A 20,882-nucleotide genomic window follows, 5' to 3' on the forward strand; every position below is an offset into this window, starting at 1 on the left:
AACCATAAGTTACACCTCTTTGACAAAATATAGACAAGATATAATTTAGTGCAGGAATCAAATTGATTCATTTTCTAAATAATATATTGAAATCTTGCTGAAAATTTGCAATAATTTCATCCTGTCTTATATAGGAGCTTTAAAACAGAACAACAGTAAAACAGAGATAAAGTGGTAAGATACAGTTTTTAAAGAACACATTTTCAAATAAAGTTACACGTTGCCTTTAACTCTATTTTCATTTGGTTGTTCTGCAGGTTGATGGTGGAGATGAATCCTCTAGCTCCGGCGAAACCAGAGTGTGCAGTAAGTTCCAATCCATAGGTGTTCAAGTAGAGGAGGAAAAATGGTAAGCAAATATTAATTTTATATCCTAAGTGTGTTATCAATAATCTGCAGCTACATTGATGATAGTTAAAAAAAAAAACCCATGAAATACTGAGAAGTCCAGGTTCTATTTCTGTATTCCCTGTAGATAAACTGAAATTCTCTTCAGGTCTCTTTCTTATTTTAAGGCCAATGTTAGAGAATACAAATGTCTATACAGTGGTGATTATCAAGGCATATGTCCAACTGCTAACTCTCTGTCTGATTGTCTGATTCAGCCATTTCTTCTAATATTGCTGTAATAGAACTTGAACATGTAGTTTTTAATTGATTTACCTAAAAAAAAATCTATGAATTAAATTATAATAATCTCAAAATATCCAAAAATTTAGCAGCATAGACTAGAAAAAGATTACATTTCTATGTAATCTTCCTTTTGTGAGGAGACATCATCCTAAATTTGAGCCGTTTTTCAGACAAGTAAAGTATATTAATGCATAGCACACAATAAATTTTCAGCACACTGTAGACATCCACATAGCGTAAACCCAGCCCTTAATTTGGAGATGGCAGAATTTCCTGCAGTGATACTTGAGCATGTGGATAATTATTCCTATGATAAAAAATAAAGATTTATTTACAACTCACTGATTACTTAAGGTCATTTTGCCCTTGCAGCACTTTGATAGCTAGATCTGCTGGCATAGTCTAACACTGTAATCATGACAGGTAGTCCTTGAGTTACAACAGTTTGTTTAGTGACCATTCGAAGTTACAGTGGCACTGAAAAAAGTCACCATGACTATTTTTCACACTTATGAACATTGTAGCATTTCCATGGTCACGTGATCAGATTTTGGATGCTTGGCAACTGGCATGTATTTCTGACAGTTCAGTGTCCTGTGACATGTGATCCCCTTTTGCAACCTCCTGACAAAGTAAATGGGGAAGCCAGATTCACTTAGCACCCATTTTACTAACTTAACAACTGCAGTGATTCACTTGGGCTCAATTTGGTCATAATTCAGTACTATTTGTACCTCACACTGGCTGGTGTTACTCAATAATTCTTTATTTGGAACAAAAAATAGAAATTTCAAACTGTTGAGCCACAAAAACTGTCTGTTGTGTGATTATATATACCCTGTTTTCCCCAAAATAAGACATCCCCTGATAATAAGCCCAATCGGGCTTTTGAACGCATATATATAACACACTTAACACACTTAACACACACACACACACACTCACACACACACACATCTTTTTCTTAAGCTGTTTGCCTCTGGACTATCTTAATTGGAAACATTTTTCAACTTCAGTGTAACATCTCCCAATTATTGGCATTTAGAATTGCAGAATGGCATCCAGTTTCTAAGTCATAATATGGCACTCCAATTCAACAACTTTTGTATTTTGCTAGTGATTTAATTAAGACCTTTTGGCTCCCTGATGATACCTAAATTGTGCTAGTTTGTGGGATAAAGATTATTAGCTTTAGGCCACTATGTCAATAATTTATTGACAAAATATGCTTTTTGCATTATTTACATGGAAGCAAGTCCCAGAAGTCTAGGATTTACTTCTGAATGCATATTGCTTACAATTTAAGTCAGACTTAAGTCTCAGTTTCTGATTGACATATGAAACTGCAATTATAGGAGGATGCCCTTGACCTGCTGGGATGTGTTTTGAAGTTCTCAGTATTTATTTATTTATTGGTTCGATTTATATGCCGCCCTTTTCCGGAGACTCAGGGCGGCTTACAATGCGTTAAGCAATAGCCTTCATACTTTTCCGCCCCCCCTAAGCGGTGTTCTTTTTTATACAAAGTCAGGTTATTGCCCCCACAATCCGGGTCCTCATTTTACCTATCTTGAAAGGATGGAAGGCTGAGTCAACCTTGAGCCTGGTGAGATTTGAACTTGCAGTAATTGCAGGCAGCTGGCGCTACTTAACAGCACTTTAGTCTGCTGCGCCACCAAGGCAACCCTAGCCTTGGATTTCCAGTGATCTTCCATCTAAGCATTATTTGGTCCAATCGTATCTTAAAAATCAACCAATCAGTCACTGACAGCTACCAGCATGCCATGAAATGAGAGCATTGAATAATTTAGAATAATGTCACTGTCTACCTGGTGTAGGAAAGGTATTTCCTATGAGTAATTAGCCTGGATGTTGATTGATAAAAAGCATGAATAGCAGCTGAGAGTGGGTTGCCTTTTAGATAAACTTTGACATAATCTCTCACAGACGTAATCCACAGTGATTCTCATCAAGATTGCAGATGCAATCTTGTCCTTGCACACAAGGTTTTCCTTTAAAAGTTACCTACAGTTTTGCCTACAATTTAAAAATAAACAAGAGAGCAGAGAACTTGCAAATTTTCAGCAACTGTGGTTTCATCAACTGAAAATTTTTCATTACCTGCTTCATCTCGCTATCATTCTCTGGGACTTATCCGGTAACCACCATCTGTTCTAAATGATAATAACGAGGAAGGTTGAAATCATCAGTACTGTGGCTATTTACCATCTGTAACTTCAGCTCAGCTCAGTTACACATGTATTTGTTTCAGCTATAAGTCAGCCAATTGATATAAATGTTTGTGATTAAAATTTCAAGACATGATAAACAAGTACATAATAGCCAAAAACAACTATAAATTGTTTGGCACTGTTGTGCAAAAGAAGAATCTTGTTTGACTTCTTCTTTAGGGGTTATTAAACAAAGAGCCTGAAACATAGGTTTGCTGCTACTATTTGGAATAGGCTGTTTTGTGTTCTATAGGAATTTAGTCAGTCCATGGTTTCATAATTTTCTGCACCGTAGGCCAAGTAACTGTCATAGTAATCAGAGGTTGTAATTATTATACCATATAATATCCTGCCTGCAGGGCATGAATGAATGCAAAGGTACAGATGTTCAAAGAGCAACAAAGTGAGGAAATTGTTGGGATTTTACTCTAAGAACAATATAAGAACATTGATAAAGCTGGTAATGCAATATGCCACTGACAGCAAGATCTTTATATCTAGTCCAGATCTTCACAAATGATATAACTAAGCTGGATCAGGCTGAGCATGCCAAGTTCTTAACAAATATTTTTTTAATTGTGAAAATTTAATTTAAGATAGAAGGATTACAGGTGGCAATACATTAATGAGTGCAGGCCTCATTGATAAAGCAATGGACCAATAATTCCAGCTTAGTCTTTGCAAGCTCTCTTCCTACATTTAGAATGGAGATCTGCAGTAAAGAATTGGATAAAATTATCACTCTGATCTGTAGCATTGTTCAAAGCATTTGAAAGGGCTCTCTTTAAATCATTAAAGCAGCCGTGGTTTTTCCAAGTTTGTCCGTGGCTTGGAAAGTTATTCCTGATTGCTGATGTGTGTTTGTGCAGGAATATTCACTTCTAATCACTGGTATGTTTGGAGCCATATATAGCCATACAGTAGAACCTCTGGTCACGAACGCTTCTGAGCACAACCAAATCGGGTTCCGACCAAAAGATTCACTTTTTTTTCCTGCAGCCGATTTTCCCTTTCACACCATTTTTTTGTAAGTGCCAAATTTCCAAAATTAGGTTCAGGTCATGACCAAATCAGTTTGCAACCAAAGTTATGGAACAAATTATGGTCGTGACCAGAGGTTCTACTGTACCTAATAAACTCATATTGGTTTATTAACAACTGGGAGGCCTCTAAGTCAGTAATGAAGTTTTATTGTACAAAGATTTGTATATGTCATCGTATTGTTTCTTTTTTGTTCATGAAAATAGCAACAGTAATCTAGGTCATCATAGATATGTTTGAGGATTCACATTGTGTTAATATTAGTGAAAGAATTTTTCTGTTCTTTTATCAAATTGTATTACATGAATCTCCATTGTAGCTCCATGCTTCAGTGCCAAGAACAGTCCACTCAGCAAGGCTTAGCCACAGTGTTGTATAAATAAATACAAAGGCATACAAAATTGGGTCACTTCTTATTACATATTCAACACAGCCTGTCTTTCGTTATACAAGTTGAACCTCAAAACTGAGGGATACATTCCTTGTTTTAAAATACAACTCCTGACTCCAGTACTGTATCTTCATAGAGGTTCATAGAATTTGTATTTTGTGTTTGATGAAAAATTAAAACACAAAATTCTATTGTGTGAATTTTTTTGAAGTCCATTTATATTATCTGTTCAATGAAGGTATGAATCCCTATGGCAGAAAACTCAAAACAGATTGTTGTCATTTAGCGACTGCCTCATTTAGTGACTATTGAAGTTACTACTGTAATAAAAAATTAACTTTGTGAGAATCCTCCCAAATCTTTGCAGGTCTGTATAAATAAGGAAAGCTGAAGTAAGATTGCAAACACGGTCATAGTTTCATCCACCAATATATAGTAACAGAATTTAAGAACAATTATACTATAGTCAACTGGTATCTCTTTTCTAAGAGGCAATGAAATTCACAGCATTCCCACAAAAACTCTCTAGAACAACCAAATCTTGATGGCCATCAGAATCCTAGAAGGCTTAAAGCTACCCTAATCTCTATGGATTTGCTGTTCCAAAGAAGGAGGTAACAATGGGGAGGGCTGTCCCCCTTGATCTCCAATGACAACAATGCCCAGGGATCTAATTCTGGAGAAGCCTTCTCTTCTAATTCTCTTCCAGAATGACAGATTCCATTCTGAATTGACAGTCTCTGTAAAATTGACAGTCTTATACAAATTTTGAATCATGTAGATTCTGAGATGTCAAACTGGCAGTTCTCAGGGCAGATGCGTCATGTGAAGGCCATGCCCTCCCCAGCTCTGCGAAGGGAAAAAAGTCGCAGTACATCACGTGATGGCAACGTGATGCAGCGAGTTTGACACTTGTGATGTAGAACTTTAAAGGTGACACCCAGCACCTTGCATTGGACCCAGAAGCCACCTGGCAACCACTGCAACTCTCACTGTAGAAGTGTCACATAAACAAATCAAGTTCCATGCATAACTATTTGACCCACAGCATGTAAACTTCACTTCAACTTAACCATCACTGTCACTGCCACTTTCAAAACACTCAGGGTCAGTCTGATGATCCCTCAGGGATTGGAAAGTCAGTAGCAACTAGATGATTGAAGCTCCACCTCTTTTAACAGATGCAACAAACGTAAATATCCAGTCACACCTTTATTTTGACATTTTGACCCTCCTTCCCCCAATGGGTATCCAGTTCTCACAGTGGTTGCCAATAAGAAGAAGCTACAAAGTCATGGAGATAGGCTTTAATAAGAAACTAAATTAGTTCCAAACCCCATGGAGTTATAAATTGCATATTGCAAATTTGTAATTTGAGATCAAAAGGAGTAAATGTTGTAGTTTTATGTAGCATGTTTTTCTCACTGTTCCATATGAAAGTTGTGCACCAGCCATTCCGAATAGCATCAGTATTTTAATTAGAACTAGTCTTTTTAATTTTCTTAATTTAAACATAGAAAATTATCACTTTCATCTAAAAAATGACTGAATTTAAGGTGAACCACTATCAAGAAAATACTGTTTATAAACGTACACACTCAAATTATGTTTACTGCCCAGCTACCTGCATATATCATCTAAAGTTACCATTTCCCAATGAAGCCAGTCTTAAGAATTTGTGTGCATATGACACAGTTGTGTATCTATATTTATATCTATCGATTAAAAAAAAAAAAACCACGGACAAGTCAAACCATAATATTATTGACTTTTGATTGAAATTAATTTTACCTCACTTTTAATATCAATTATTCCACCCTACACATTTACACAAACCATTCTCTTCCCCACAAAGCTACCCACCACTTATAGAGAAACTTTTAAAAACTGGCCTGAAAAAGTATAAACCCATATATGTTTACTTTGCTATAAATCCCAGTGAGTTTAAGAATGCTTAATCTTCATCTCAGGTGAACGTTTCTGGGCTGCTGCTATGGAAATTGGGAAGGAAGCTGCAGAAAAGCTTCTTTTCATATTGGACTGCTTTGTTTTCCCCTATTTGCATAAAAGGAAATGATGACTCCTTTGTGCTGGACTATAACTGAAGAAAACTACATGCACTTACTTTGTAGGAAGTCCCATTAAGTTCATTGCCGTTATTCCTAGATACACATACTTAGACCTGTTAGCGCTATTAAGTCACTGTGCTAAACCTACACCACTCTCTTCCCTTCTGCTTGTAAAGAATTAATGTCTGCAATGAAGAGCCTATTAATCTTTTGAGACTCTCCATCTATTGAGATCATGACATTTACAGAGTTCTCATTTGCTGTGAAAAGACTCTATGGGAAGAGAAAGGTCTTCATTGCAGTTACCCTCTAGACATGGACAACAAAAAGCTAGGATAGTAGGAGTCACTGGGGGAAAACCTTGCTCTTTGTGTCTATGTCTGAGTATTACTGATTCAGTTCAATTATACTGTATGGAAATTTCTAGCTATTTTATAAAAATTCAAGTGAAATCAGTAACAGTAGATACTGCCCTATGATGATACAGAAATACAGAAATAATCAAATGTAAGGAAAATGAGAAGAGGTAGAACTGGCAGTGTTATGCAATTTCTGTGCCTTGAATGATGAAAGAGGGACAATATTCTAAATATTGTCATGCATAGAAATCTAATAATTGTTCTCAGTCATTCACCTGTGGAAAGATTCCAGTGATTTTGGTCTACAAGATGTGGGGGTAGCAGTAAGGTGGGAGAATCCTGAGAAAATATTAATTTCTGTCCTTTCTCAATTCTGTCTTTTTTACCACTACTTTTTACCACTACCACACACAAAATGAATACCATTAGATATTAAACAAAAGTCAAACTTTCAAGGACATCCTAATGAATTATCACTATGATTCAAACCTAAAATGAATTACATGTAAAATCAAGGGTTAATATGAATATTTTAATTCATAATCATGCAAAACCTAAGCCATTATTACCCTTATAAAAAGAAAATATATTTATTTCAATTGCTGATGTTATAAAATATTTGGTAGAATTTAAAGCTACCCTATTGTACAGTTGCATGTTTGTCTGTAAAGTATAGCTGCTTGTGAACGTCTGCATTGTTAAACTTTCTGTTTTGTGTTGTTCAGTTTCCGCAGGTTTACGCGATCAAATAGTGTTACAACAGCTGTTCAAGCAGACATGGATTTCCATGAGAACTTTGAAATGTCCATGGACCCTCAAGAAGATCAATCATATTCTGGGCCAATGTCGAGACAATATTCCCGAGATATCAGCACTTCCACTGTTAGCATACAGGGCTCAGGAAACCATTATCATGCATGTGCAGTAGATGATGACTTTGACACTGATTTTGATCCTTCCATTTTACCTCCACCGGATCCTTGGATTGATTCTATAACTGAAGATCCAATTGAAGCTGTACAAAGGTCCGTGTGCCACAGAGATGGACACTGGTTTCTGAAGCTTCTTCAAGCAGAAAGAGAACGTATGGAAGGTTGGTGCCAACAAATGGAGAGAGAAGAACAAGAAAATCATCTTCCAGATGAAAGTAAGTAATTCCAATGCTAACAAGAGAAGTTGCCTTTATTCTGTTATCTTTCAAATCAAAATCTAAAGATTGGAAAACCAATACCTCATGTAATTTCTCAAAATATATTTCTAGTGCCAAAAGTCCCACAAAAATCACTGTGCATTTCGCTAACATCCATAGCCAATTGAAGTGATAGCAAAGTGACAACCAGTGTGTGCTGACTCCATTACAAATGACACTTTTACATTCTTGCATCCTAACACTAACCCAAATCTGACACAGCATTTGCCTGACATTGTGCAAGTAGTCATCAACTTATGACCACAATTTAGGCCAAAATTTATGTTGTTAAGCAAGACATTTGTGAGTTTTGCCCCATTTTACAACTTTTCTTTTCACAGTTGTTAACTGAATCACTGCAATTATTAAATTAGTACCATGGCTGTTAAGTGAATCTGGTTTCCCCATTGACTTTGCTTGTCTGAAGTTCGCAAAAGGTGGTCACATATTCTGGGGACCCTGCAACCATCATAAATATGAGTCAGTTTCCAACTGTCTGAATTTTGATCATGTGACCATGGGGATGCTGCAATGGTCGTAAGTGTGAAAAATAGTCATAAGTCACTTTTTTCAATGACATTGTAACTTCGAATGGTCACTAAATGAACAGTTGTAAGTCAAGGGCTACCTGTATACATTTTGTAATTCCCTTTCTTGCATACGTGTTATTGCTTTTTTGCATTTACTTCATTTTACTTCACTAATATTCCCAATATTAGATTATTGGGAAAAATATAGCACATGTTAGGAACACCTTAAAACAACTGTTTCCTGTGGGGGGTGATGTAATAGCCCCCTGCAGTTTACACCTAGAAAAATGCATTGCATTTCCAACAGATTTTACAAAGGTTTTTGTCCATGCACATTCTGAATAAAATGTCATACTTCAAATGCAAAATCCTAATGCAGAGCCTTCTTCCTTTCAATGCTTTCCCACAACAGCAACAGGGAGTTTCCATGGCTAAGAATGGCTTCAAACAGCTTCCTCTTCCTCCCCCTTTCTCCTTTATCTGACCTGTGCTTATCTATTATGTCTTAATCACTACAGCACACTGAGGCTTACTGTAACTTGCAAAGACTGAAATTTTCTCAATATCTTGGCAGCTGACAGAGTGAATGTTCTCCCATCCCACCCCGAAGCTAGGAGTAATACGATACAAGCCTTTCCAGACAATGCCTCCTTATGTACAACAGCTGTCTGGAGGAGATGGCTTAGGACTGCTTGACAGAGTCTTGTGTGCTCCATGGACATGTTTGTTATTATCTTTCAGAGAAAGAAAGTGTCACAATGAAAAGAGTGTTTCCAGTTATGAATGCAATTTGTTGTTACTGCTGCTGCTGCTGCTCCCGCTGTGGCAAATAAAAACAGGTTATAATGTCAGGGGCTAAGTTAAAAACATCTGGAAACAGTTCTTTAGTTAATTGTGCACATGTTTTATTACATTAAAATTTTGTTAGTTTCCTCTGAAATTGCTTATTCATAATAGTGGTAATAACTAACATATTAAAGCTACGCCTGTCTGTATTAATTGTTGAGCATAGGTCATTGCTCATGATCAACATAAAATTGCCAAATCTGCATAGGAACCCACATGTACCATGGAAACTGATTAAGTTTTAGAAAAAACTTTTTGAACCAAGAGTTTGCACATGATGCCAGCAGCTAAATAGATATGTCTATCCCTTTAGAAAAATCTGTTATTAGTAGATTATTGAATAAATAAGAGCAAGATAGCTGAAACTAATATACTGGACAATAAACTGATTAGATTTGATTTTTGCTTGGTATATCTACTCCTGGGCCTTCAATTAGTTTTCTGCTCATTGCACGTTTTTATCCATCCATTGTCTTTTAGAACATGGACACTTACTTCTAAGAAGGTGCAGCTTAGTGGAATAGATTTTTCTATCCATTCTTTCTTCCCAGCAAACAAATAAGGTGACATTTTAGCTGAATTAAATATGCTTAATTTTACTTCTACCTGCATCATATTAAGAAATTATCTATGGGCAAGCAAAGTTTATCAGAGAAAGCCTCAGAATGGGAGGCATCTCTCCAGAATGGGCTTTGATTATTGATAAAAAAAAAAAAGTTTAGGACTGTCTCTTCTTAAACATTATACATGATAAGCATTTTGTTTTGTAGGTGTATACTTCACTTAGCTGATGTAAAAGAAATCAGAGATGAAATAGGTATAAGGCAAAACTGCAGTAGGCTTTGGGTTAGATCCATGTCCAAAAGGAACATATGGCAATATCAGTTCAGAGATTTATAAAATATCAGCATTGGTTTTGGAGTTGTTTACATATTTTTGGCATTTGGGAATGGGTATTAACGAAATTAAATCTGACACATCTGGAAACTCAAATTTGGAAAAGACTGCGATAAGAAGTAGGTATAAGAAGTGTGAATGCATGTACATTGCATGCCAAACATCAAAAGTTCACTGTCTGGAATCACTGGATAGATTTGAAGTCTGAAAGCATGAAGACTGTACTGTGCTGAAAACCCTACTGAGCGGAAGGGCTCAGTATTGTTCTGTTGAACTAACTCAATGCAAAATTCATCGCATAGTCATCTGAGAATTTGTCTTAGATCACTAAATATTTGGAATGGGAAGACTCAACACATTCTATTTTCCTTACTCTTCTTTTCTCCAGAAAGTATTGGGATATTATAGAGTAGTGTTTTAATAAGGAGTATTCAAGCTATTGTTCAACATTGCATCATGAAACATTTTTAAGCAACTTCTCTTATCAGTATAATCACCCAAGCAATTTTTGGCTTTGTGCAAAATTCTCCTCTAATGCACAGCTGGGAGACCGTCTCCCTTCTATTTCCCTCGCCCTTCCTTTCAATTCTTGAAATGCCTTGTGAAATGTTAGATGGCCCAGCTCCAGCTGAGGCAGCTGTTCTGAAGTCGATGCAGTGGGAAGGGTTCTCATAACAATGGGAACCACATGAAAGCTCTCCGATTAACTCCTCCCCCCTATTGAAGGCTTCTTTCACTTCAGTGGTTTGCACATTAGTACGAATAAAAGACTAGACACACCAAGGGGTACATTTTCAGCACAGTGCCTAGGGAATTAGACACGCAACCCTTCCAAACAATAATGGGAAAATGGCAGTTATGTGTAGAATTCCCTGTGCTGTGTAGTGTGAATTTACATTTCCCTCTTCACAGTTGTTTCCTTTTGGTGTTGATGTCTGTCTAAGGAGAAAACTCTGCTTCCAGGACCTGCAAAGGAAAAGATATATAATAATCTGTGTACTAATACTAAGCATGTATATACTGGACATTTGTCTGCTCAGACATAAAGTTCATTGATTTTTTTTCAGTGAAACTTACTCCCCAGTTAGAATATGTAAGACTGCTACCTTAGTATTTTATGATTTGTGGAGGGGGGGTTGTTGTTTAGAGTATTTGTCATGGTGCCACAAGTGCCTCATATCTCATCTGTTTTATGTGATAGTCCTTAGAATTTATCAACAATAGCTGTAATGGCCCTCATAAAGAAAAAAACCCAGAACTGCTAGAGTGGGGATCATCTCTGTGATAATAATCATCCCCCAATATTTTGTCACTTTAAACATCTCAGCACATACTCTAAGTGACTTCACAAGGACTTCTAGCATTCATCTATGAACCCACACTCAACAGCCACAATACAAGTGTGCAATTTTAAACTTATGCCATAACATTTGCAGCTAAGACATAACTTCTACCAAATGTATAAGATTCTCAGAAGTGAGTACAGATGCTTTTGAGATTTCTTTCAAACGTCATTTAAATTTGGAGAATATTTTAGGATCAAGGACATAATTATTTTCAATTCTGAATGACTATGAAAATCTAAGATCAGGTGCAGGGGGCTACAAATGGAGGAGAGGTTCCAGGAATAAAATGGCATGAAGCAATTTAGGATCCAAGCCACTGGACCTCCTATATGTTCACAACTCATAGTATCCTAGATAGATTTGCCTTTTCATTGGCTTCGAGATCTGTTTAACTTGGCACTATACAACTTGCTACTTTACAGAAGTCCATGTATCTGGCCAAGCCAAACATATGTTGCCTGTGGGGAACTCAGCACAGATTCAGTTTTGATTAAATATTTTGCATTCTTTGGACTATTACTGTATTGTTTCAATGACAAATAGCAGAAGGATTACATGTGACTCTCTGGATATTGTTGAACTGAGTTTCTATCATCCCTCATCATTCAACAAGCAACAGAACTGGAAAAAGAACCTGCATATTTGAGACCATTGTGTTATCCATACAATTAATTTTAAAGTACATAGGCCAAGTTGAAACACAGTGCTGATTATTTTTTTGATGTGAGAGTTTTCATTGTTTTTGCATTCCTGCATTTGATAATTGGTGTATTTTGGAGGAAGTTTCAGTGACTGGGAATGTATGTTCACTTTTAAAATGAACTGTGGGTTTTTAAGAGTAGCATTTGGAAAGGATTGGCAATCTTTTCTTGTAGAGGACTGCATTTTCTTAATTGAAATCTGTTATCAATGGTGAGCTGAGTTTAAGCAACCATTGGACATGGAACTAAAATTAGAACTGGGTTCTAATTTTTTTTACTACCGGTTCTGTGGGCGTGGCTTATTTTGTTGGCGTGGCTTGATGGTCATGTGACAATTATTCAGGATTTAGCAGAGGTACTGGTCTAACAGGCTTTTAACTGCTTGCAGAGCTGTACCGATCTACTCATGTATTTGTGCAGGCACTGGTCTACCCATTTATTTTTTGCAGGCACCAGTCTACTCATTTCTTTTCTTTTAACACTGATCAGCTGTAGGGCGGCCCTTTGAAGCCCTGCAGCAAAAGTTTAAACCAGAGTGGATTTGATTTAAATCGAGTTGATTTAAATCACAATTTAAATCATGATTTAAATCACTAGTAAAAAGGCTTGATTTAAATCAACTCGTTTTAAATCATAATTCTTAAAGAGCAACTGTCATCTCTGCTACTCCTTTGACCCACTTTTGACTCACCGATAGTCCCAATGTTGCAGAATATACAGCCTCATGCTACATAACTAAGCTCCATTTCATGCTGAATAAACTAAATTATTTATGTATCTTAAATAGAAAACTATCTTACGATAGATTTTTACCCCAAAAGTTTTTTATTAAAATAAATTTGATAAAAATCAAAAAAATCCGATTTAAATTTAAAAAATCTGATTTTTTTTAATTTTTTTTAAAAAATCATTGATTTTTATCCACCCTGGTTTAAACAGTTTTTTTTCTTCTAGCCATCAGCCGGGACTCAGGAGGCAGCAATAAATTGGGGGTGGGGCCAAATAAAAGGTAAGAATAACACGGGGGTGGGGGGGCAGGGGGCAGGGGGGCAGAACAGGTTCGGTGACGTCATATCGTCAGCACTACTGGCTCCGCAGAACCGGGAGGAACCCACCACTGAACTATAGTAGTATAGCCTTTATTGTCATTGTACATCATGTATACAACGAAATTGGTTTTAGCCTCAATGGTGCAATCCACGACAAAAAATACAAACAACATAAATAGCATAAAGAATAATCCCTATGCAAGTAATTGGGGGGGGGAAGAAAAAGAAAAAGAAAAACTAGTAATATGTTTCCGCCTGTTCATGGAGTGATTGTGGTTGTGTTTAAAAGTCTGACAGCCCAAGGATATTTTTAAAATATTTTAAAACCTATTTGTTCAGCTGGCTAAGCTTCGATGTCTTCTGCCCGATGGTAGAAGTGCGAAGAGACACTGACCTGACCAGGGTGTGAATCATCTCTGAGTATCTTCCTTACTCTGCTGAAACAGCGAGACCTGGCGATGTCATCCAGTGATGTTAGAAGGGCAACCAATGGTTTTCTTGTGCCAAATTGATCACTCTCTGTAGTGCCTTCCTGTCCGCAGCAGTTAAATGAAACTACCAGGAGTGGGTAATAGTACACATTTACTCACTTTCTTTAATTCTCTCTCTTCCTCCATTTCTCCTTCTGACATTCCATTCTCTTTTCTGTCTTTCACTCACTCTCGTAGTACCCAAAAGGGAAAAAATGTTCTTCCCACAGATACTAATGTGGATAGCTTGCAGACAGTATTTGAAATTAGTCCATAGGCCACAGGCCGCACTCTTGAATTAAGATCTGTATCTGGCTTTGTAACAATCGAGAGATATCCAATATTTGCTTACATTAATACATCACAATGGTGTCTTATGCTTTGATTATTTTTAAGTTTTAGGTAAAATTCGAACTGCAGTTGGTAGTGCTCAGCTTCTCATGGCTCAAAAATTTTACCAATTCAGAGAACTCTGTGAAGAAAATCTGGTATGTAACGTGTATTAAGATATTGGTGTTTTTATTATTTGCATGCAAAAAATATGTCTGAAGCAGAATAGTGTATAATACCACTGTTGCTCTTCCCATAACTCAAATGCAAGAATTTAAGGCTGGCCAAAATATTTTGGTACTTGAGAAGAAAATCTTACAACCACCTCTCCCAAGAAATTTTAAAAAACACTAAAAATAGAGGAGTTTATATTTATAACATTTATTTCCAATTCTAATATATCACAGTATGGAACAAAATTTACATTAAATGTAACCAAAAGTATGCTGTCTAGGACACAGATGTATTGGAACTATATCAAAAAGTGGATTTTTAAAAATATTGATTTGAGAAATTATTGAAAACTCAGGAAAGTGCCAGAATATTTTAGTCTTCTGTTTCTGGTACTGGTAGTTCTCAACTTATGACCACAATTGGGACTGAAATTTCAGTTACTAAGTAATGCGGTTGTTAAGCAAGTAATCGTGTAACTGATCATTTTTACCATGTTTGTTAAGCACATCACAAGGGCAAGTGAATTCTGCAGTTGTTAAGCAAATTCAACTTCCCCAATTGGCTTTGCTTATTGGAAGCCATTGTGAAGGTTACAGATTGTGATCATATGCCACAAGATGCTGCAATCATCATAAATGCAACTTGTTGCCAAGCACCTGAACTGCAGTCACATGACGTCAGGGTGATGCAATGGTTTTAACTCCAAAGACAGGCTGCAAGTCGCTTTTTCCAAGGCCATCGTAACTTGAAACCATTGTTGAATGGTCATAAATCAAGGACTACTTGTATATACAGTAATGGAAACATGTCCAGTAATAACTACCCTAATCATTACTGCAACATATTGCTGCCAAAACATTCATTCCAAAGTAAGATTGTTTCAACTAATTTTCCCCCAAACATTTAACCAATTTACAGCATATGCTATCCATACTAGTTGTGCTGAAACTATTACATTTGTAAAACTCCGCCATTGCCTCAGTGCATGATGGCTTAGTTAATTTAATTAACTTGAATTATTATTCCCTATGAATCAGATGTAGTAAAGTAGCCAACATCCTTAGAAATAAAAAGTAACCTGACTTTTTCAAGGACTTTGCATTTTTTGTGTGTTTTTTTCCTATTTCTATTTCCTATTCTTTTCTCTCACACAGAATCCCAACGCACACCCGAGACCAGCCTCCCAAGATTTAGCAGGGTTTTGGGATATGCTGCAGTTGTCCATAGAAAATATTAGTATGAAATTTGATGAACTTCATCAATTAAAAGCCAATAATTGGAAACATCTGGATCTACATGACAAGAAGGTAGAACATTGTCGATTTTGTATGCTTCATTTAAAACCCTGCACAAATACTGGACAGATTAAATAGGTCTCTACATACTTCACTGATGTTAAAAACATGAAATGGATTTCATATCAGGTTAATTCCATTGTAAAAGAAAAGAAAATGTTTACTTTAAGAATCACCTGGAATATTATCTGTAATATGTTCAGGCATATTTTTAAGGCAAACTTGTACATGTGAAAAATGGGAATGTGCTCATTTGTCTTATTATACTTAACGTATAATCATATTAGATAAACAACTGTTAGAAGAAATTGCCTCATATATTGATTCTTACAATTAAAATAAATAATATAGAGTACACAGTGCTGCCTAGTGTAAGAGTTTTGTTTACTAAAGCACTATGAAATGTATAAGTAAACTAGGGGAATACTGTTATCAGCACTGACTTGGTAACCAGCCCCATTCCCATGGATAAATGTATGGGTACCTGCCAATCAAGCCATCATAAATATTACCTGGAAAATCTCTTGTGTCATTACTTTATTTTGAGGGAGACCTCATAGGTGGTTTCACCTCTTTTATTTCATTCAGTAAGTTCTAACTCTAAAACACTAATTTGTTGTTGTTGTTCAGTCGTTAAGTCTTGTCTAACTCTTTGCAATCCCATGGACCATAGCATGGCCCTATCCTCCATTGTCTCCCAGACTCCAACACTAAATAGGATGGTAAATTAAGACTCAATTTTCTTTCCTAGACTTACCTGGATGTTAGGTAATTTTTAGTGTGCTTTGTCACATTGTTCTCAGTAGTAGTATGAGAAGTAGTCATTCTTTCCCTAGAGATCAGTAACATTTTAAAGATGAGATATATCCCATAATTAATATCAGTACAAATTGACACGTAATATGGAAATATGAAAACGTGCATGTAAACATTTTTCTTTTTCTTTTCTAAGGCCCAAAATTGGGAAGGGAGGGAGGTGAAGGGAAAGACATTAGGAGGAAAAAAATGAAAGTCTCCTGAAATATTTTCTCCCACTATGAAATGTAAAAATGCACTATTTAAATGAAGTATTTTATTATATTCTTACCCTGTTGCCCGTAATAATACGTCTACCTTTAAAAATTAAGATGGAGACTTAAGATGGCGATCTAGTAGAATAATGGGAAGTTTATTTCAATGAGTAAAAAAAAACTACATTTCCATAGCAAAGAGAAATTTGCTGTTAACTGCTGGTGTAGTCAAATATTTTTAAGGCCCATGCCTTTATAAGGAAAAGCACAAATTCAGTTTCACACACATTAAAGAAAATTGAAAAAGAGGGACGAAGTGTTCCCCTTGCACCTGCTTGTTTAGAACATTTCAAGCTGTTCATAGTGTTGTTTATACTCTGGCCTATTCTGCCTATGATTATTTCATGAATTATTTTTAAGGCAAAGAATAATAATATGGGAATAAGTGCTGTAGATATTTCATTTTTTTCAAAAGATATTTTGAAAAAAATAGTAATTGGGATTTCATTCCATAATGTCACTCTTCTCAGAATCTTTTTTTTTTTTTTGGTTAGCCATAGGAATATGAAAAAACTCCAGGGAAAAGAATGGGCTTGTTGAACCATTCTTGCATTTGTTATGCCCCATTCTGAAACCTTAACCAGTTCTGAATATTGACCCCCACCAAAAGAAATACTGCATGATTAAGTCAAGTAAAAGAATTGTTTACCTATAAATGTTCAGTAGGGAAAAGCATGAAGTCACGTGGTTTACATTGTAGAATGTTACATTACAACAGTCTGAAAAAAATCATGCATTTGCATTCTTTGCTTGTTCCAAACCAAAATACTAATACATGATTACCTCTTTAAGTCCCATAAGATAACATTTCTAGGAAAAAAAATTTTGGTGATTCTAAAACACACTATTTTTATTAGATGTTATGATACCTAAATAGGCCAAAGGTGTTTTTTTTTTTTTGCCAGCATAAGAAACTGATACTACTTTAATGATAAACTCAACAAAAGGAGTAAATTAAACAGAACTAAAAAATCAGGATGTTTCATCAACCTGTAGTGAAAATATATATTTTGTGGATCAAGGTTACCAAGTGTGGCTACATTAATATTTAAATTAAATTGCTTGTTTACCCTATTTAAGCAAAATATGAAAAAAGTTGTGAATTTGTTTTTATATTTGTGCTTGTTATCCTTCATCCTAAACTTGGGTAACTACCATAGTTCATTCTTTGCACGCAGATTGAATGCAGTATTTCAAACAAATCATTCCATTAATACAAGCAATGAGGAACTGTTTTGATCAACAATGAGAAAATAATAGTTTATAATGACACTTATAGAGTATAATGAAATTAATAATCTATTTAGGAAATTATTATTAAGATGGATACTATATATTTTTTGGAAAAATAGAGTCTATGTAAACTAGAGATATATTTTGGGTTAGACCTGTGGATCCAAATTTAAAAGGGAAAGGGTGAATTGGGGTGCATCAGGCACTAATATAACATCTGTTGACAACTCCTTAAAGAAACTGCATCATTCCTGGGCTCTCATAGCCACTATACAATCCCAGAAAGTATGCATTTAATTTATGGAAGGCTAGATACATACTATATGACTCCTGTGCTCCTTTGCACTTCAAATCCAGATTACTGGGTAGCCCTATTTGCATCTTAGATGTAAATTCCAGAAGTAACATACCCACCCTTCTCATTCTGTCTCTTTCTATATATATATGATATATTAATATATATCATGTGGATATATACATATTTCTTCCTGTTTATTAACCATGATATCTTTGGATGCCAAGGTAATTACTACTGTATATTCTCAGAATTCCTTTTTTAAGTTTTCCCACCCACTTCTGAATTTGTAATTGAATTCAGTTTGTAGATTGTTGACTCCGATGCTATACTTTTAAGAAGCACATTGCACCCAAAGTATGCAACGCTCCATAGTCAGTCACCACCAACCACATGTTCCTTTTCATTTTGTTTTAAAATTTTGCTATGATAACTAACCTCAGGCTGCTAGTTCATATGACTGTGTGAAATCTATCCATAAGTCTTGAATGTTGTAAGCCCATTTAGTCTTGTGTATGTATATTGTATACAAAGGGGTCAGTGCTCATTATATGTGTCTTTCATTCCTATCACATACTATTCTATTACGCTGAGTTAATTTATTAAGAACATGCAAGAATTTTACTAATAGTTAGGTATAAGGTGATTTTAATTACAATCTGACTTTATAGAATTATGACATTGTATTAAGCAGCAGTACTAAAGATGCTCTCCTTTCTAATTCTGAATACCCAGAAGAGGAATTTAGATTGCCCAGCAGGAGCTACATACAGTATTTAATGGTGGGAGCTTCATCTTTTTGAGCCTCAGACACCACATGTCTATGGAGAACTAGCACTGTTATCAATGCCGTCCTTTTTTGCCTTAAGATTATGTACTTTTTTAAAGTCTTTGAATGCCAGTTCAGTGAAGAGACAGTGAGTTAACTTTAGGTAAACAAGTATCTTCTAACCACTGACTTGTCCTAGTTTGTTTGTCTCCCCCACCCGCCCTTTCTTTAAATTTTTCCCCTGAGAAGCTGTATAATGTCATTAACCTTCTGCTTTGATCAGGAGAGAAGGGCCCCTCCTCCAGTGCCAAAGAAGCCATCGAAAGGTCAGGTGCCACTCATTCGGGAACGCTCTTTGGAGAGCTCGCAGCGTCAGGAGGCCCGGAAACGGCTGATGGCTGCCAAACGAGCTGCATCGGTTCGTCAGAACTCAGCCACTGAAAGCGCCGAAAGCATTGAGATTTACATCCCCGAAGCCCAGACCAGGCTATGAAGGGATCCAACCAGGAGGACTGTTAATGGCAAGAAATATCTCTTGTATAATTTGCCCTAGGTCCATGCTCAGAGATACCAATATGTATTTGTATTTCTCTCCTCTTCCTTTTATCTCTCTCTTCTCTCCCAATGAATTAACACTTCTGTGGTGTAACTGTCAATTCTCCAAGAGGGTTTTGCTAACATCCCTTGCTTTCTAAAGGTTTGCCCATCTCAGCCTAGTGCTTCGCCATATGTACTGATGCTGCCCACCTTGCCTCTTGTAAAGAATCCCATACACCCACAAATAACGCCTCTCTTCCTTTCTGTCTCATGTACACACATGTATGCGCGTGCACACATACACACACACAGAAATCTGTACAATAGATGCACCGATTTACTCATCCTTGTTCCTCAAAGGTATTCTGTTATCTAGTGTACAGCAATATTCCATTATTTGGTACTTTGGAAATCCAGTATTGCAGGGTAATACCTTTAGGATTCTATTGCCCTCCACATTGATAGTGAATGGAGCTTGGGCTCAGAATCCCTTTTTGTATGACTATTTTTTAATTTAATTTTATTTTTTAGAAACAGACACATATGATTTTGATCTTTCAAGATAATCCTTTTCATCTGTCATACCAGAAGAAGTTGGGGAGATAGGTGTGCTGCAGTAAAAGTTCAAATGAGTAATGGGAATGAAATGTCCGTCATCCCATGAAAAGACTAGCAGCTGCACAAACTGCCTCACTTTGTTTCCTCAAACTCAATTTAGAATCTTTTTGATCAGGAGAAGACTGTAAAATCTATCTTCCAAGGTAGTAATATTTTAAGGCAATAACAAGAAAGCTTAGATGAATTTAAAAGATGAGTGAAAATTGGATTAAAGGAATATTTTCATCCAATCAAGAATTTTTAACATTGTACTATATTGTCATTTCCTATTACAATGAGTGCATTTTAAAAGGGAAAATCATTTGTTGATTTCCTGACTTTGATGAGCTTTCAGATTTTGCACATCTCCAACTAGCTGTTTGTTTCTAAAATGCTGTAAATGAAATACATGTTGTATACTACTCATGACCATTGATATCAAGTGATTCATACTTTCCCCTTTGGTTTCTTCTTTAAAATAGAGAATACCTTTCTTTACAAAACTGTTTTAAAGTATGTAGTCTACACATAATGCTAGATTGTTTGGGGAAAAGACTTGATAGGCAACAGAGCTATTCAGTGTTTTAGAAATGATTTCAAAAAAGCTGCTTCAGAGCAATTGGAAGGACAAACATAGAACTTGTTTGTGACTCTTTAAAGTAGCCATGTCTTTTCTTTGGATTATGTGGCTCTCTCTAGAGTTGCTAAAACAAAAAACCTTTTTGGAACCAAATATGAAACACTGCTTAACCCTAATAAGGAACCCCTGGCATGGGACTATAGAATGCAATTTGACCAAACTATCATACTAGCAGAAAGCGTGATGATTT

The 20,882-nt window shown here is 36.0% G+C and overlaps 1 protein-coding gene across 4 annotated transcripts in view; it reads left to right on the forward strand.

Annotated features, from left to right (window-relative positions):
- The window catches only part of DLGAP1 (DLG associated protein 1), a 274,487-nt gene extending 254,006 nt beyond the window's left edge, over nt 1-20,481 (forward strand). For all 4 annotated transcript variants that reach the window (XM_034429524.2, XM_034429526.2, XM_034429527.3 and 1 more), the window contains 5 exons: nt 258-349; nt 7,450-7,871; nt 14,149-14,240; nt 15,411-15,563; nt 19,202-20,481. In XM_034429524.2, coding sequence (XP_034285415.1) covers nt 258-349; nt 7,450-7,871; nt 14,149-14,240; nt 15,411-15,563; nt 19,202-19,411 — 969 coding nt within the window. In that variant the 3' untranslated portion in view covers nt 19,412-20,481. The remainder of the gene's footprint in view (nt 1-257; nt 350-7,449; nt 7,872-14,148; nt 14,241-15,410; nt 15,564-19,201) is intronic.
- The last annotated feature ends 401 nt before the right edge of the window (nt 20,482-20,882 follow it).

Source organism: Pantherophis guttatus, chromosome 3 (genome assembly GCF_059756535.1).
Source record: "Pantherophis guttatus breed Tessera chromosome 3, ASM5975653v1, whole genome shotgun sequence".
In the NCBI taxonomy this organism is placed as follows: Eukaryota; Metazoa; Chordata; class Lepidosauria; order Squamata; family Colubridae; genus Pantherophis; species Pantherophis guttatus.